Below are 16,476 nucleotides of genomic sequence, written 5' to 3' on the forward strand. Positions count from 1 at the left end.
CTGGACAGAGTGCTGTGGGAGGCCCCGGCGAGAGTGGAAGCCTGCACTAAGGGACCTGGCCACGCTCACCGGGCTCTCTGGGCCACAGCCTCACCCGTCGTGTTGTCATCCTCCAGAGAGGTGTGAGACACGGAGAAAAGTTTGGAACAGCATGGTACCAGCAAGGAAACATTTCTGTCTGCACCCATAGAGAGATCTGAGGCAGAAGGGCTGCTGAGTAGTGTGATCATTGGTTCTAGAAATGTCTGGGTACCTGTGTGTGCCTGGCACAAGAATGGGTGCTGGTTATGCAGTGGTGACAGCTATGGTGTGGCAGCTGATGCAGGTCCATTGAGCAGGTCACCTTAGTGTGTGGTGTAGCCATGTACAGTAACTGGGGATGAAAGTTACCGTGAAATTGACGTGGCAGGTGGGTGCAGACATGGCAACTGGCAGGAAGGGAACCTACCTGGGGCATCTAGGGAAGGCTTTTCCAAGGTGGTGGCCAAGGTCTTAAAGAAAAAAGCGAGCAGGGGCCACACACAGAGTTGGGGAATCACCTGGCCCAGGGAAAGGAAGGTGGGAAGGAGGAACTGGGTCATGGAAGCCTCAGGAGGGGAGGGGAGAGAAAGCGTGCAGAGCTGAGGCTGGAGGTCTGGGCCAGGCCTGGCTCTGAGCACAGGAGGGGTTCCAGTAGCTCCCACTGTCTCAGGAAGGTAGTGTAGAGTTTACAGCAGGAGAGCCCCTTGTTCTGGGTAAAACTGTGCCTCTTGTTCCCTGTGGAGAAGAGATGGGGATGCTGTTGGAGGTGGTGTGGTGTGGTGTGTACGTTATTTTTCTTTCTTTCCTTTTTTTAAAATAGAGGTGGGATTTTGCCTCTATTAATTTAATTTAACTTTACAATTCTAAAACCAAAAGAGCCCAGGCTGGTCTCAAACTCCTGGGCTCAAGTGACCCTCCCGTCTTGGCCTCCCAAAGCACTGATATTACAGCCATGATCCTCTGCACCTGATCCATTTGTTGCTTTAGTATTTTAACTTTTTTTCTTTTTGGTTTTTGTCATACAGTTCTGGAAGTTTGTTTTAAGACATTTTAGTTTTTGAGCAGTTTTAAGTTTACAGAAAAATTGTGTACAGAGCTGCGCCCCTCCCCTGCCTCACACATGATTTCCCCTGTTATTAACACTGTGTTGGTTTATTTTGTTTTGTTTTATTTTGTTTGAAACAGAGCCTTGCTCTGTCACCCAGGCTGGAGTGCACTGGCGCGATCTTGGCTCACTGCATCCATCTGCCTCCCAGGTTCAAGCAATTCTTGTGCCTTAGCTTCCCCAGTAGCTGGGATTACAGGCACCCACCACCACGCCCGGCTAATTTTTTGTATTTTTAGTAGAGACAGGGTTTCACCATGTTGGCCAGGCTGGTCTTGAACTCTCAACCTCAGGTTATCCTCCCGCCTTGACCTCCCAAAGTGCTGGAATTACAGGTGTTATTAACTATTTGCATTTGTGTGTTCCTTTTGTCACAATTCATGAGCCTTCCTTGACCCTTCTTCATCACCCAGAGTCCATAGTTTACTTACAGGCCCACTCAGCGTTGTACCTTCTGTGGGTTTGGACAGATGGCTAATGACATGTGCCCACCCTTCCGGCATCACACGGGGGCAGTTTGCTGCCCTGAACATCCTGTGCTCTGCCTGTTGCTTCCTAGTGCCCCCAGCAGTCTCTGGTCTCTCTCTCTAGCTGCACCCCAGCAGTCTCTGGTCTCTCTCTCTAGCTGCACCCCAGCAGTCTCTGGTCTCTCTCTCTAGCTGCACCCCAGCAGTCTCTGGTCTCTCTCTCTAGCTGCACCCCAGCAGTCTCTGGTCTCTCTCTCTAGCTGCACCCCAGCAGTCTCTGGTCTCTCTCTCTAGCTGCACCCCAGCAGTCTCTGGTCTCTCTCTCTAGCTGCACCCCAGCAGTCTCTGGTCTCTCTCTCTAGCTGCACCCCAGCAGCCACTGGTCTCTCACTGTCTCTAGCTGCACCTTTCCCAGAGTGTCGTTGTCACATTGGAATCATCCTAGGCTTAGTCTTTGTAGATTGGCCTCTTCAGTTACAGTCCTAGAAGTTTTCACAAATTCGTAGATCTGCGTAGCTGCCACCGCTGTCAAGATACGGAACACTGCCAGCAACCCCCAAGTCCCCTTCTGTCCCTCCCCCACACCTTGCCCCGGGCACCCTCTGCGCCACTCTCCATTCCCTGTAATTTTGCCTTTTCCGGAAAGCCATCTAAAGGGAATCGTGGTGTGCAGCCTTCTGAGATGGGCGTCCCCACTCAGCAGTGTGCCCTCGAGGCTCTTGCGTGGTGACTTGTGGATCTGCGGCAGCTTGTGCTTTGACCTGCTGGGTCGTGTTCCACGGTGTCGACATGTCGCACTCTGTTATCCCTTCCGAGTGGAGGTGCCCAGGGCTGTTGGCAGTTTGTTAGTGTTGGTGAAGAAGTGAGCAGGCTGTGCCTCCAGGTTTTTGTGTGAGCGTGGTTTTTGGTCCTGGGGGGAAGGGTGGGAGTGTGTGTTCGGCTTTACATGGAGCTGAGCGTGGTTTTCGGTCCCGGGGGAGGAGGTGGGAGTGTGCGTTTGGCTTTACATGGAGCTGCCAGACTCTTCCAGGAGAGTTGCATTTGCTTCCCACACTCCCCAGCACTCAGCATGTTTGGAGTGTTTGTCTTGCTAAAGGCACCCTAGTAGGTGTGGAGTGGCATCGTGCTGTGGATTTGATGTGTTTCCCTGATGACTCATGACGCCGAGCGTCTTTCTCCTGCTTATTTGCTATCTGTGGGTCTTTGGTGAGGTGCCCGTTCGTATCTTGTGCTGCCTCTTTTCTTCTTCTTGAGTTTAGAGAATTCTTTGTGCATTGTAGACACAAGTTTTCTGTTGGATCCTCCATCTGCAAATACTTCCTCCCAGACTGTGGCCTGTCTTTTCGTTGACTTACTGTCTTGCACAGAGTGAAACTCCTTCGCTTTGATGAAGTCAGGTCTGTCACTCTTTTCTTCTGGGTTTATGCTTTTAATATGGCATCTAAGAACTCTTCGCCTAACCCAGGATCACAGAGATGTCCCCCTGTGTTTTCTTCTAGAAATTTTCTAGTTTTACATTTAAATCCATGATCTGCTTTGAATTAACTTTTGTGTACCATGTGAAGTGTAGGTGGAGCTTTGCTTTTTGCCTGTGGGTGTCAACCTGCATCATCTGAAAGGACTGTCTCTTCTCCACTGAGTGGCCTTTGCACCCTTGTCAAACATCAGTTGGCTGTGCCATGTGGGTCCATTCTGGACCTTCTCTTCTGTCAACTTTTGTGACCATTCTTTCACCAGCAGACACTCGTATTTATGAACAAACAGGAAACCTGTCAAGGTGAGAGATCAGGAAAATGAGTGAGGTGCCTGTGGGAGGCCACCCCTGGATTTCAGCCCCAGGGCGACTGGGGTATTTGACTTGCTGCTGCCCCTACCTCTCATGCAGACCTGTTTCAATTAACTGTGAATCTTGTTTTGATTTTAGAATTCTAAAATTAAAATAAAGACTAAATGAATTGAGTAAAGACCTAACCTAAAACAAAAGCTTACTACGTTGTTCACAGACCCAGAGGCATAAGTTTAGCATGTGCTTATTAGATTTATCAAGTGGCTTTGCAGAGAAGAAAATAAATCTGTCAGAAAGGAAAGCCAGGTTCCCGTGTACACAGAGGAATTACTCTTTTCGATTCAGAAATGCTATTCTATTCTGCAATGATGTTTCTATTCTGAAATGCTACTCACCTAGGCGTGGTGGCTCATGTCTGTAATCCCAGCACTTTCGGAGGCCGAGGCGGGTGGATCACTTGAGGACAGGAGTTCGAGACCAGCCTGACCAACATGGTGAAATCCCATCTGTATTAAAAATACAAAAATTAGCCAGTCGTGGTGGTGTATGCCTGTAGTCCCACCTACTCGGGAGGCTGAGGCATGAGAATCGCCTAAGGCCCTGGATTGGGAGGCAGAGGTTGTAGTGAGCCAAGATCGCATCACTGCACTCCAGCCTGGGCGACAGAGTGAGAGTCTGCCTTAAAAAAAAAAAAAAAAAGCTACTCATGCAGGGGTGTATGAGGGCTGTTTGAGGGCTCACTTAGAGGTCAGCTTGTGGTTATTCTATAGGCAGCACCTCTTCAACCCCTGTGCCGGCCTGTCTGGAAAGTCCTGGCCTGTCCTACAGCTTCCAGGCTGGTGCGAGGGTTGGGAGGTGTGGACCATGTCCCGGGACTGTGACCAGGCCTAAGGGTCCTCCTGGCTTTCGCACTTTAACATGGCTCTTCATCTTGTTCAGTGCCGCAGCCTCAGGTTGGTCGTAGAACTTCCATTTGAGAAAAGAAGATGGAGGATTGTAATCTCAGAGTGGTTCCGTATGAATGCAGAAGGGTGCACTTAGTTTTATTGAAGGAAAAAGAAAAAAGGAAGTCACAAAATAGCAGTTTAACGGAAAATGTGATTATTGAAAACACAGGTGCCACATGACACAGCTCCACCAGCTGTTTAAATCTTGCCTACTACTGTTGTGTTTTGGGGCAGATGGAGTAAAAAACGGTGAGCGGGAACGTCCATTTGTTTCCAGAGCACTTCATTGGAGGAGATTGTTTTAGAATTGACTCGAGCTGGGTGCAGTGGCTCACGCCTGTAATCCCAGCACTTTGGGAGGCCGCGGCTGGCAAATCACTTGAGGTCAGGAGTTCCAGACTGGCCAACATGGAGAAACATTTACTCTACTAAAAATACAAAAATTTAGCCAGGGGTGGTGGTGGGCGCCTGTAGTCCCAGCTACTTGGGAGGCTGTGGCAGGAGGATCACTTGAGCCCAGCAGGCTGAGGTTGCAGTGAGCCGAGACTGCACCACTGCACTCCAGGCTGGGCGACACAGCGAGACTGCGTCTCAAAAGTAAAAAAATAAAAAATAAAAAAAAGAATTGACTCCATGCTTACTGACTGCTTTTGACCAATGTTCCCCCTGGTTCCTTCTGCTGCAGCCCTGCTCTGACACCATTAATGTTCATAAAACTGCTGTGGCACTTATTTGTGTATTTCACCTGGGTTAAGATGGTTTAAGAATTTTGTCTCAGTAGAACATGTTGTTCTCTGGGGACTCATCCTCTCTAAATTATCCCTCAAGACAGAAAATCTGTACAGTCAGAAAGCGGTTGAGAGCATGAAGCTTTTTTTCTGCCGTCTTCTTGCCTCTTTGGTCAGGCTTTCCCAAGCTCAACTCTGTTCTTTGGCATCCTGTGTTTGATTCCCAGCACAGAAGGCACTCAGTCAGTAGCTGGGTGGGCGCGTGGGTGAACAGACGGACACGTGAGTGGATGGATGGATGGACACATGAGTGGGTGGGTGGAGGCACGGTTAATGGATAGATGGAAGAGTAGCTGTCATGCACGAGGGATTGTTGAGCTTTCCATAGCTACTGAAACCCAGCTGCTGCCCCCGCACTTCTGCCCATTGGGACCTCACTGTTTGTTTGGTCTTATTATTTATTTATTTATTTTTTGAGACAGAGTCTCCCTCTGTTGCCCAGGCTGGAGTGCAGTGGCGCCATCTCGGCTCACTGCAAGCTCCGCCTCCCGGGTTCACATCGTTCTCCTGCCTCAGCCTTCCGAGTAGCTGGCACTGCAGGCGCCCGCCACCACGCCCAGCTAATTTTTTATATTTTTAGTAGAGATGGGGTTTCACCGTGTTAGCCAGGATGGTCTCGATATCCTAACATCTTGATCCACCCACCTCGGCCTCCCAAAGAGCTAAGCCTACAATAGTAGTGTGAGCCACTATTATTTTATTTATTTATTTATTTTTGAGATGGAGTTTCACTCTTGTTGCCCAGGCTGGAGCGCGATGGCGCAATCTCAGCTCACTGCAACCTCCACCTCCTGGGTTCAAGTGATTCTCCAGTCTCAGCCTCCCGAGTAGCTGGGATTACAGCTGCATGCCACCACGCCTGGCTAATTTTTGTATTTTTAGTAGAGACAGGGTTTTGTCATATTGGTCAGGCTGGTCTCAAACTCCTGACCTCAGCTGATCTGCCCACCTTGGCCTCCCAAAGTGCTGGGATTACAGGTGTGAGCCACCGTGCCCGGCTTGTTTGGCCCTAAACATTTGATTAAAGCCTTAGGTTTTTGGGGTGATGGTAAAATGTGTGGGGTATTGAGACTGCATAATGCTGAAATTAGAGCTAGGACCCTTTTAAAAGGAAGGGGATTGCAGCTTTGTTGACTGGGATATGGAGATTGTGGTGTCACCCTTTTTCCTGTCTGAGGTTGCCGGAACTGGCTCTCCCCATCAGATGCCCGTGCTCAGCAGAGGCTGCTCTTCCAGCCAAACTGCAGGGATCATCTGGAGAGTCCCTCCCACGCAGCACTCGCTTCAGACGCTCGTTCGTGTTTTGATAATTTTGGTCAGCAGTGTATTGGAATAAGATTTTTTAAAACTATACAAGTAGTACATAAATACAAGTCTTAAGCAATTTTCCAACAATACATAGATAAAATATAAGACCCCCCTCACCACTCCATCCTGCTCATCTCATCAAAGCTAACCACTTACAGTCATTTCATGTATATCTTTCTGAATTTTTTTCTTAGTGAATTTACATAAGTAACTGTACAGGTACAAATATAGATACACACAGAGATGAAAATGTAATTTTTTACACATCTTTAGAATCACGCTGTATGTGTTCTGTAGCTTTTTTCATAGACTGTTTCTTAGAAATTGAATAGCAATAGCAAATACAGAAGCAGCAACTCTCCTACCTGACATGTGCAACTGGGAGTTGGTGAATTGCTAAAATTGGTTAAGGCAGAAAGCCATAAAAACAAGATACACATGCCCTGAGCATTTTGTAAAACACAAGCCCATTGTCGTTCACCAGCCAGTGGGCCGCTGACCAGAGCCATTTCTTGACTGGGGTCCATTCCTTGGAATTCAAGTTGGTGTATCTCTCAGATCAGAAACTCCCCACAGGGAGGTCACATAGAGGTGGACTGAGAAGTCACAGAGGTAGACTGAGCTCACACACAGGTCACGGAGAGGTGGACTGAGGTCACACACAGGTCACGGAGAAGTGGACTGAGGTCACACACAGGTCATGGAGAGGTGGACTGAGGTCACACAGAGGTCACGGAGAAGTGGACTGAGAGGTCACAGACAGGAGGACTTAGAGGTCACAGGTCATGGAAAGGTGGATTGAGGTCACATAGAGGTCATGAAAAGGTGGACTGAAGTTACAGAGATGTGGACTGAGATCACACAGGTCATCTAGAGGTGGATTGAGGTCACACAGAGGTCACAGAAAGGTGGACTCAGAGGTCACGGAAAGGTGGACTGAGGTCACACAGAGGTCATCTAGAGGTGGATTGAGGTCACACAGTTCGTGGAGAGGTGGACTGAGGTCCCACAGAGGTCATGGGGAGGTGGACTGAGAGGTCATAGAGGTCACAGAGAGGTGGACTGAGTTCACACACAGGTCATGGGGAGGTGGACTGAGAGGTCACACAGAGATCACCTAGAGATAGATTGAGGTCACAGTTCACGGAGAGGTGGATTGAGAGGTCACAGAGGTCACGGGGAGGTGGACTGAGGTCCCACAGAGTTCATGTAGAGGTGGACTGAGGTTACATAGAGGTCACGGGGAGGTGGATTGAGGTCACACAGGTCACGGGGAGGTGGACTGAGAGGTAACACAGAAGTCACGGGGAGGTGGACTGAGAGGTCACACAGAGGTCACGGGGAGGTGGACTGAGAGGTCACAGGGAGGTGGACTGAGAGGTCACACAGAGGTCACGGGGAGGTGGACTGAGAGGTCACACAGAGGTCACGGGGAGGTGGACTGAGAGGTCACGGAAAGGTAGACTGAGAGGTCATGGGGAGGAGGACTGAGAGCTTCTGCTCTGAGGGCCCAAAGTGGGAGGACTGCACAGAGCTGGGGCAGTGGAGAGAAGGGTGGCTGTCTGAGGGGACCCCAGGACAGTGGCTTTTACAGGAATGGGACATCAGCTTGTGCCAGGCCAGTCACCAAGGCAGGAGGGCACAGCACGTTTTCTGTACACAGCAGTTGTCCCTTGGAGTTTGAAGTGTGGTCAGGAGAGTAGCAGGATGTGCAGAGTCACCGTTTGTTTGTCACCATGTCCTCCCACTGTCCTACGTGGGCTTGAGAGGCTGGGGTGGACGTTTGGCCAGGCCCCACCTGGCCTGGCTCAGCGCCTCTCTGTGTGCTGGCCCTTCCGTCCTTCTGTTGACTCACAGGCCTCAGCGTTCCTTCAAAACTCTTTTCCCAGGGCCACCACTGTGCGCTACAAAGGGCGGAACCTGCGGATCAAAGCGCCCATGTGCCGGGCCCTGAAGAAGCTCTGCGATCCGGATGGTAGGTGGATGGGCACTCCCAGGACCAGAGGCGTTACCCGTGGCGTCCCATTCAGTGGCGGGCAGGCTGAGCTACAGCGTCGCTGCCACAGCTGCTTTGTGTCTGACCCTGCTTAATCCCAGGGCTGCACATGGACCACTCTTGAACTTGAAGTGCTCCCAACGTCCACTCTGTCAAGTTGAGCTCAGAGCCATGGCAGCAGTCAGCAGAGTGGTCGGTGGTTGTCAGGATCGAGTCTTCTATGACCTCTCTAGACCAGTCTGTGGCCTTTGCAAACCCCTGAGCAGCCACATTGGAGTTTCTTCACCGGGGTTTCTCTACTGTCCTTGCCTCTGTTTGCAAGGTCATCTGCTCACAGCTGATTTCACTGGTTTTTCTGGCCAAGCGCTTGGTTTTCTACCTTAAGGTTGGCCTACACTAAACTTTCATGGTTCCTCTGCATTGCAGGCTTGAGTGATGAAGAGGACCAGAAGCCGGTGCGCCTGCCCCTGAAAGTCCCTATAGAGCTACAGCCACGGAACAACCACGCCTGGGCCCGCGTACAGAGCCTTGCCCAGAACCCGCGCCTCAGGTACCATGGCCTTTGTCCTGCAGAGGGGTCCCAACTGCTTGAGCAGGACTGGAAGTAGTGTGTGTGTTTCCCTCAAGGAGCTTCCAGGAGAAGCAGGTCCACCCCCATGCTCTGTCATCACACAAGGACACAGCAGTCTGGAGGTGACTGGAGTCCAGGGAGCACTGGGCTGCACTCCTGTACCTGGGCAGGGATGGTGGAGGGGATGTCGCAGTGAGAAGAGGAACTGCAGAGCCTTCCTCTCGTCCCCCAATAAGGCCTATACTGTTCCTCTCCCATCCGCTTCTTGGAGACTCGTGGCTTGCGTATGCACAAGGTGCCACCGTGGAAATGGACCCTTTTCCATTTGTACATTTTAAAAAATTGAGGTGCCGGGTTGCGGAGGCTCACACCTGTAATCCCAGCACTTTGGGAGGCCGAGGCGGGTGGATCACGGGGTCAGGAGTTTGAGACCAGCCTGGCCAAGATGGTAAAATCCCGTCTCTACTAAAAATACAAAAAAAATTAGACGGGCGTGGTGGTGGGCACCTGTAATCCCAGCTACTCTGGAGGCTGAGGCAGGAGAACCACTTGAACGTGGGAGGCAGAGGTTGCGGTGAGCCGAGATCGCGCCATTGCACTCCAGCCTGGGCTTCTTTTTTTTTTTTTTTTTTTTTCTGAGATGGAGTCTTGCTCTATGGTCCAGGCTGGAGTGCAAATGGCACAATCTCAGCTCACTGCAACCTCTGTCTCCCAGGTTCAAGTGATTGTCCTGCATCAGCCTTCCGAGTAGCTGGGATTACAGGCGCCCGCCACCACACCTGGCTAATTTTTGTAGTAGAGACGGGTTTCACCATGTTGGCCAGGCTGGTCTTGAACTCCTGACCTCAGGTGATCCACCCATCTCGGCCTCCCAAAGTGTTGGGATTACAGGTGTGAGCCACCATGCCCGGCAAATTTAGCCATTTTTAAGTGTACAGTTCAGTGAGATTTAACACAATCACAGTGTTCTGTGGCAACCACCTCTGTCCAGCTCCAGAACATTTTCGTACGCTAGAAGAGGCCCCCGTGCACCTTAGCACTCACTCTTCGATGCTCACCTTCCCACGGCCGCTGGCACCTCCCAGTCCGCTTTGTGTCTCAGTGGACTTGCCTACTCTGGACGTTTCATAGAAATGGAACCACACACAGAGGCCTCTGGGCCTGGCCTCTTTGACTGGGTGTGATGCGTTCGAGGTTCACCCATCATAGCATGCCAGTACTTCGTTCCTTCCGCTCGAATACTTTCCCCTCAGAATGTATTAACGCTGTCCATGCCCGCCCACCCTGGAAGCCAGAAGGAGCTCGTAGACTAGGCAGAGGCTGTGCGCCAGCGCCCACATCCTGGCAGAGACCTTTTGCTGGCAAAGATGTTTCCTTTAGTTCCTTGTGAATCTCTGGCCATCACAGCTGGAAAGGCTGGTTTTTAGCCACAGGAGCCAAGGGCGCTGCAGACGCCCACTCCCGGGTGCCCCTCCGGAGGTCCTTTGTCTCTTGGCGCCCTCTTGCTGTAAGCAGCCTCGGGGCTCTTCAGATGGTTCCCTTCCTGTTCTACGAGCCTCACTTCCTCCTGTCTCTCGTCTCTGTAGGATGATCGTGGAGCTGCATCGAAAGGTCTCCAGCCTCATCGAGTTCTTGAAGCAGAAGTGGGCGCTCCATGAGGTGCGAGTTGTATCCTTTTCCAGCTACAGCAAACCCTCCAGGCTGCACTGCCTCTGCTGCCGGAGACGGACCTCGCCTCCCTGTGCCTGTCATCGTCATGGTCCCCATGGGCAGAACAGCTGTGCTGTGACATGGTGTACCTCTGGAACCATAACCTGGAGCTCCTTATTCCGTGGGTGTGGAGCCCCCTCTGTGGCCTTGCAGTGCTAGAACTCAGTCACAGCCAGCCCTCCACGATGGCAGTGGCCTGTGTCTGGCCCACAGGGTGTGGCCGGAGCATTCCTGCCAGCAGGTTGAGCAAAACAACCAAGGGTCAGCCCAGCCTTCTTCATGTCCATGGCTGGCTCCCGGCCCTGCCCACTCCCCACGTAGGCGTGGTGCATGTCAGGTGTGAATTTCCTGAAGGTACTAAGTGCCCAGGTCAGCACTGTTGGGTAGTGGTGTGAGGAAAGCCCCGGGTCGGGGGCATGATTTATACCCTGGGGGATGCCAGTGGGGAGCATGGCTCGTGTCTGCAGCCATGTGCCTGGTAAGCATCCGGACCTCAGTGCCAGCCAGCGTAGGCCTTCCTTGACAGGCACTCAGCGGAAGACACTCGAGGAGCGGCAGCTGCAGGACTCATGCTCTGCACTGACGCAGGAGAAGGTGACACTGCACTTGTTCCCAGGCGAGAACTGCACACTGACGCCGCTGCCGGGCGTGGCCCGCGTGGTGCACTCCAAGGCCTTCTGCACAGTGCACTGGCAGGAGGGTGGCCGGTGCAAGCAGAGTGCCAAGGACGCCCACGTGCTGCCCCCAGCCCAGATCCTGGGCATCCAGAGTGGGCAAGGCACCGCCCGGGGCCAGGTGAAATGCCCACGGGGTGGAGCTGAGGGCAAGGGTGTGGGGCGGCCCCCTCCTGTGGCTGATGCCTCACAGAGCTCCGGAGAGAGTTCCCCGGAAAGCACCCCCGGGGAGGGGGCCGCCCTAAGCTTGAGCAGCCCGGACGCTCCCGACAGGCCTCCTCCCAGGCACCAGGACACCGGGCCATGTCTTGAGAAGACCCCTGCAGAAGGCAGGGACAGTCCCACCCGGGAGCCAGGGGCCTTGCCGTGTGCCTGTGGCCAGCTCCCAGACCTGGAGGACGAGCTCTCGCTCCTAGACCCCTTGCCCCGCTACCTGAAGTCCTGTCAGGACCTCATTGTCCCCGAGCAGTGCCGCTGTGCGGACACACGGCCTGGGAGCGAGCAGCCCCCTCCAGGCGGGGTGACCTCCCCTGAGGTGCTGGCTCCTGTCAGCAAGGAGGCTGCTGACCTTGCTCCCACTGGCCCGTCCCCAAGGCCCGGCCCCGGGCTCCTGCTGGATGTTTGCACTAAAGACTTGGCAGATGCACCCGCAGAGGAGCTCCAGGAGAAGGGGAGCCCCGTGGAGCCTCCGCCGCCTCAGGGACAGCCTGCCGCCAGGCCCCCAAAGGAGGTCCCCGCCAGCCGGCTGGCCCAGCAGCTCCGTGAGGAGGGCTGGAACCTGCAGACCTCCGAAAGCCTCACGCTGGCCGAAGTCTACCTCATGATGGGCAAGCCCAGCAAGCTGCAGCTAGAGTACGACTGGCTGGGGCCCGGCCGCCAGGACCCCCGCCCCGGCTCCCCGCCCACCACCCTCCACAAGCAGCGCCTCCTCAGCTGCCTCCTGAAGCTCATTTCCACCGAGGTCAACCCCAAGCTGGTGAGTGGGTTGGAGCCCAGTCCCTCTGGCGGCCCAAGGGAAGCCAGGCCCAGCCTTGGAGTGCTCCCTGCTGGGTAGCTAGGGCCAGCATGGGTGGGGTCCAGATGAGAGAGACAGGGTCCTGTGGCAGGGGGCCAGGAGCCCGCAGGACGTCAAGGAACAGGGAGAGGCCGGGACCCAGATGATCTGGGAGACAGAGGCTCTCCACAGACCACGTTCCTCTCCCTCGCGGAGGGATCCTCAGGCTCTTGATGAGTGTCCCCACTTCCGTGCACGGCTCCAGAAGTGCAGTGATGAGTGGCCTGGGTGCTCTTTTCTGTGTGGGGCGTGGGAGAAGACGGCCAACAGGCAGGCAGTACCTCGTGAGCCTCCTTGTGTTCCTGGGAGTCTGCCAAGCCCCAGCATGCAGCTGATGGGACAACTTGCACAGGACTGAGGGTGACAGAGTGAGGCCTGGAGCCGAGCTAGCCTTCTGGCTTATCTAATCACTGTTAACAGGTTTCCACTGAGGGAATGACGGGTGTCGTTCTTGCTCTGGAGCGACCATCCCAGCTGCTGTGCAGATGTGGCAGAGTCAGAGGCTGTCACAGAAGAGCAGGGATGTGGTGCCGCAGCAGAACAGTGGAGCTGGGGACCAGACAGGACGGTCCCTGCAGTGTGTGGGTGGTCCCTGAGCCTGAGGAAGGGTCCCTTACCACAGGGAGGCCGGTTGGTGGAGCCGACAGCGCACCCAGGAGTAATCATACCCCATACCCCCAAGTCCAATGGGATCTCCGGGTCCTAGAGGGCGAGGTCCACGGCAGGCCCGTGCTGAAACAGCCTGTTTAGGGGCTGGCAAGCTGCCGGACATGAGTGAGGGGCTCAAAGGATGGGCTGGGGCAGGAGCTGCAGGTCACTGTGGACCCCTTAGTGCTGTTTCATGGTCAGAATGTGTGTGAGGCTCACATGTCCCTATGCTGGGGGGACTTGGGACTCGGGCCCTCATGAGCCCCCACACACCTGCTGCTCCACACAGGCCGCCTTACAGCTTCTAAGTGATGCTCACTTCTGCCTGCATTCCCCATGCCTCCTGCTGGTTTTCCACTCCCGCCCCCGCCAGCCCGTGCAGGGCTTGCCCCGGAGAGTTGGTTCATCAACAGGTGGCAGGAATGTGCACATGTGCCTGGGGAGCATCATGGGGGCTGGGGGAAAGAAAGTTCTTGCAGGGGAGGTGGTGACTGAGCCCGAACCTCAGGCGCCTCTGAGGCCAAGCCTGAGGTGAAAGTGGCTCGGGGGTGGTGTGGTGGGGGGACACCAGGGTGGGTTAGCGGTGACCAGAAAGACAGTGCCTTTAGAAGGCTTTTCAGGTTTGGCTTTTGGTGGGCTCATGGGAGGGGCTGAGGAGAGACGTAGCGCCTGTGTTTGGGTGCCCCAGGGAGGAGGCCAGGGTAGGCTCCTGAGAGTTCAGGCAGCAGTTCTGGGACACAGAGCAGGTAGGAGTCCCACGTAGAAAGGCATTCCCATCCCCCGGGAGCTAGTTAGGGAGGCTGACTCTGGGTGGGCCTGGCAGACTGGACAGACCGCCAGGTGCAGCACCTGGCCCTGGGCTGTCTCTTGCCTGGTGGAGCTGTGACAAGTGCCCCAAAAGGCCCAAGCCCCAGAGATGAGATGCTGGAGGCTGCTGAGCTGCTGTCGCAGGTGGAAGGAGCAGCATAGGAAGGGTCATGCGGTGGGAGGGGTCCTGGGGAGAGGCCGGGGTATGGGGACTAGGGGCTGAAGGCTCTGGGTGAGCAGACGGGCAGGGCTGTGCTGAGAGCATGGGGTGGAGGGCTTTTAGTCCACAGGGAGGTTGCCCCAGGTGGAATGTGTGGGGTGTTCAGGAGAGTGAGGAGGAGGAGGAGAGCCGAGAGGCTGGGGTACTGGCCGAGTCTTCTCAGCGGTGGTGGCATTTCTGTGGTGAGCCAGGCGGGGACCCCAGGACTTGGCAGCAGGCTCTGCGGGCTGTGGCACGGGCCTGCAGATCCCCTGGGGTTGGGCTTCGTGGGCCTGCACACCCCCCAAAGTTGGGCTTCATCCCTGCAGAGTGCTCTTTAGCTGTGCTTGTGTCTGATTCTAGAAAGTTGACCTGTATTTCCTTCCTCTGACTTACAAGCAGAGAGGCTGCTGCAGTCTCGTGCTGATTTTTTAATATAGCTTTGAGTTCTTGACACTTAACACTTGCCCTCCGGCACCTCTTCGCGCAGCCGATGCTGGCACTTCGGGCTGGTCCCCTCCCTCCCACCTCCGCCGTAGCACGGGGAAAGGTACTTGTGAGGAAGGCAGTGGTTTTCATTACTTACCTGACCAGTGACTTTTAACACTGGCAAGCTGCCGAGCGACCCTGGGGACACCGAGGCTGGGCGTCTCTGGCCCTGGCCTTTGCCGCCATGACACTGTGCTCTCTGAGCTCCATGGCGATCTCGCCTCCTACTCCAGGGCACGCAGTAGCCGCTTCTTGTGTGCTGAGTTTGGGTGTTGTTTGGCCCATTTCTGCCCCAGGCTCTGGAAGCAAACGCCGTCTCCACAGCCTCGGTGAGGCCCATCCAGGAGGAGCAGTCAGTGACGCCCCCGGGGAAGGTGGTGACCGTCAGCTCTCGCAGCCCCCGCTGCCCTCGGAACCAGGCTTCCCTCCGCAGCAGCAAGGCCTTCCCGCCCAGCTCGGCACCCTGCTCCTCAGGTGAGGCTGTGGCAGCCACATTCCCTGTGCCTGGGCTGCCCTGATGGCATCCTCTCAGGCTTCAGGGGCCGTGCCGAAGCTGAGGGCACAGGTGTGTCTAGGCCTGACCCCACTGTCCAGTTTGCCACAGTCCAGCTGACACGGTGAAGATACAGAATCACTGCCTCCTCATGGGGAGGGCGACGCCAGGGCTTGTCACGAAGGACTTGTGGGGTCCCGGGGTGTAGAAGCTGGCAAGAAGCCAGCCTTTGCCAGGCTGGTCACTTTGGGGTCTGCTTTATGGTGCCAGCAAAAGCCTCACTAATGTGCTGAGTTGGTTCAAAGTCCCTGAGAAGGTTGTTATTTTTCTGTTTTTCTTTACATGTAAAACCTCAGAATAGAGAATCCTTCAGTTAGGGGAGTTGCCAACAGGTGAACACAAGTCCCGGAAAGAACGATGGAACAGTCTGCCAGTCCCCAGTGTGCCCCTCTGCCAGCTGCATATAGGAAATAATTTAAATTCAGGGATCATAAATTGTGTTCCTGGTACATAAAACTCCAAGACAAGCACGACCAGTTTCCTGAGGCATCAGTTTCACTCGCTTTCAACCCATAGTATTTTTATAATAAAGCAGATTATCATGGTTAGGGTGGTAAATTTTTAAGTTTGAAAATGGTGAGTTTTAGACTGGGCATAGTGGCTCATACCTGTAATCCCAGCACTTTGGGAGACCGAGGCAGGTGGATCACCTGAAGTCAGGAGTTCCAGACCAGCCTGGCAACATGGTGAAACCCCGTCTCTAGTGAAAATACAAAAAATTAGCTACTCAGGAGGCTGAGGCAGGAGAATCACTTGAACCCGGAAGGTGGGGGTTGCAATAAACCAAAATAGAGCCAGTGCACTCCAGCTCAGGCTACAGAGCGAGACTCCGTCTCAAAAAAAAAAAAAAAAAAAAAAAAGGTGAGTTTTAAAGGTAAAATAAGGCCCAGAACAGTGACTCATGCCTATAATCCCAGCACCTTGGGAGACCAAGGCAAGAGGATCACTTGAAGCTAGGCTGGGCAACATAGCAAGACCTCATCTCTACAAAATATGAAAATAAAAAAAGTAGTTGAACGTTGTGGCTCATACCTGTGGTCCCAGCTATTTGGGAGGCTGAGGTGGGAGGATCTCTTGAACCCAGGAGTTCAAGGCCGCACTGAGCCGTGATTGTGCCACTGTACTCCAGCCTGGGTGACAGAGGGGGCCAGGTGAGGGGTCCTGTGAGGGGGCCAGTCCCTTGAATTTTATTTTTTTTGAGATGGAGTCTTGCTCCATCACCCAGGCTGGAGTGCAGTGGTATGATCTCAGCTCACTGCAGGTTCCATGTTCTGAGTTCATGTGATGCTCCTGCCTCAGCCACCTGAGTAGTTGGGATTACAGGCATGTGCCACCACGCTTGGCTAATTTCTG

General features: G+C 54.1%; 1 protein-coding gene across 10 annotated transcripts in view; it reads left to right on the plus strand.

Moving 5' to 3' along the window:
• Positions 1-16,476, plus strand: part of LOC105485846 (cramped chromatin regulator homolog 1) — a 66,170-nt gene that overhangs the window by 33,202 nt on the left and 16,492 nt on the right. For all 10 annotated transcript variants that reach the window (XM_071083868.1, XM_071083870.1, XM_071083865.1 and 7 more), the window contains 5 exons: positions 8,312-8,397; positions 8,845-8,968; positions 10,576-10,657; positions 11,234-12,349; positions 14,867-15,044. In XM_071083868.1, the coding sequence (XP_070939969.1) occupies positions 8,312-8,397; positions 8,845-8,968; positions 10,576-10,657; positions 11,234-12,349; positions 14,867-15,044 (1,586 nt within the window). The remainder of the gene's footprint in view (positions 1-8,311; positions 8,398-8,844; positions 8,969-10,575; positions 10,658-11,233; positions 12,350-14,866; positions 15,045-16,476) is intronic.

This window comes from Macaca nemestrina, chromosome 18 (assembly GCF_043159975.1).
Source record: "Macaca nemestrina isolate mMacNem1 chromosome 18, mMacNem.hap1, whole genome shotgun sequence".
Lineage (NCBI taxonomy): Eukaryota > Metazoa > Chordata > Mammalia > Primates > Cercopithecidae > Macaca > Macaca nemestrina.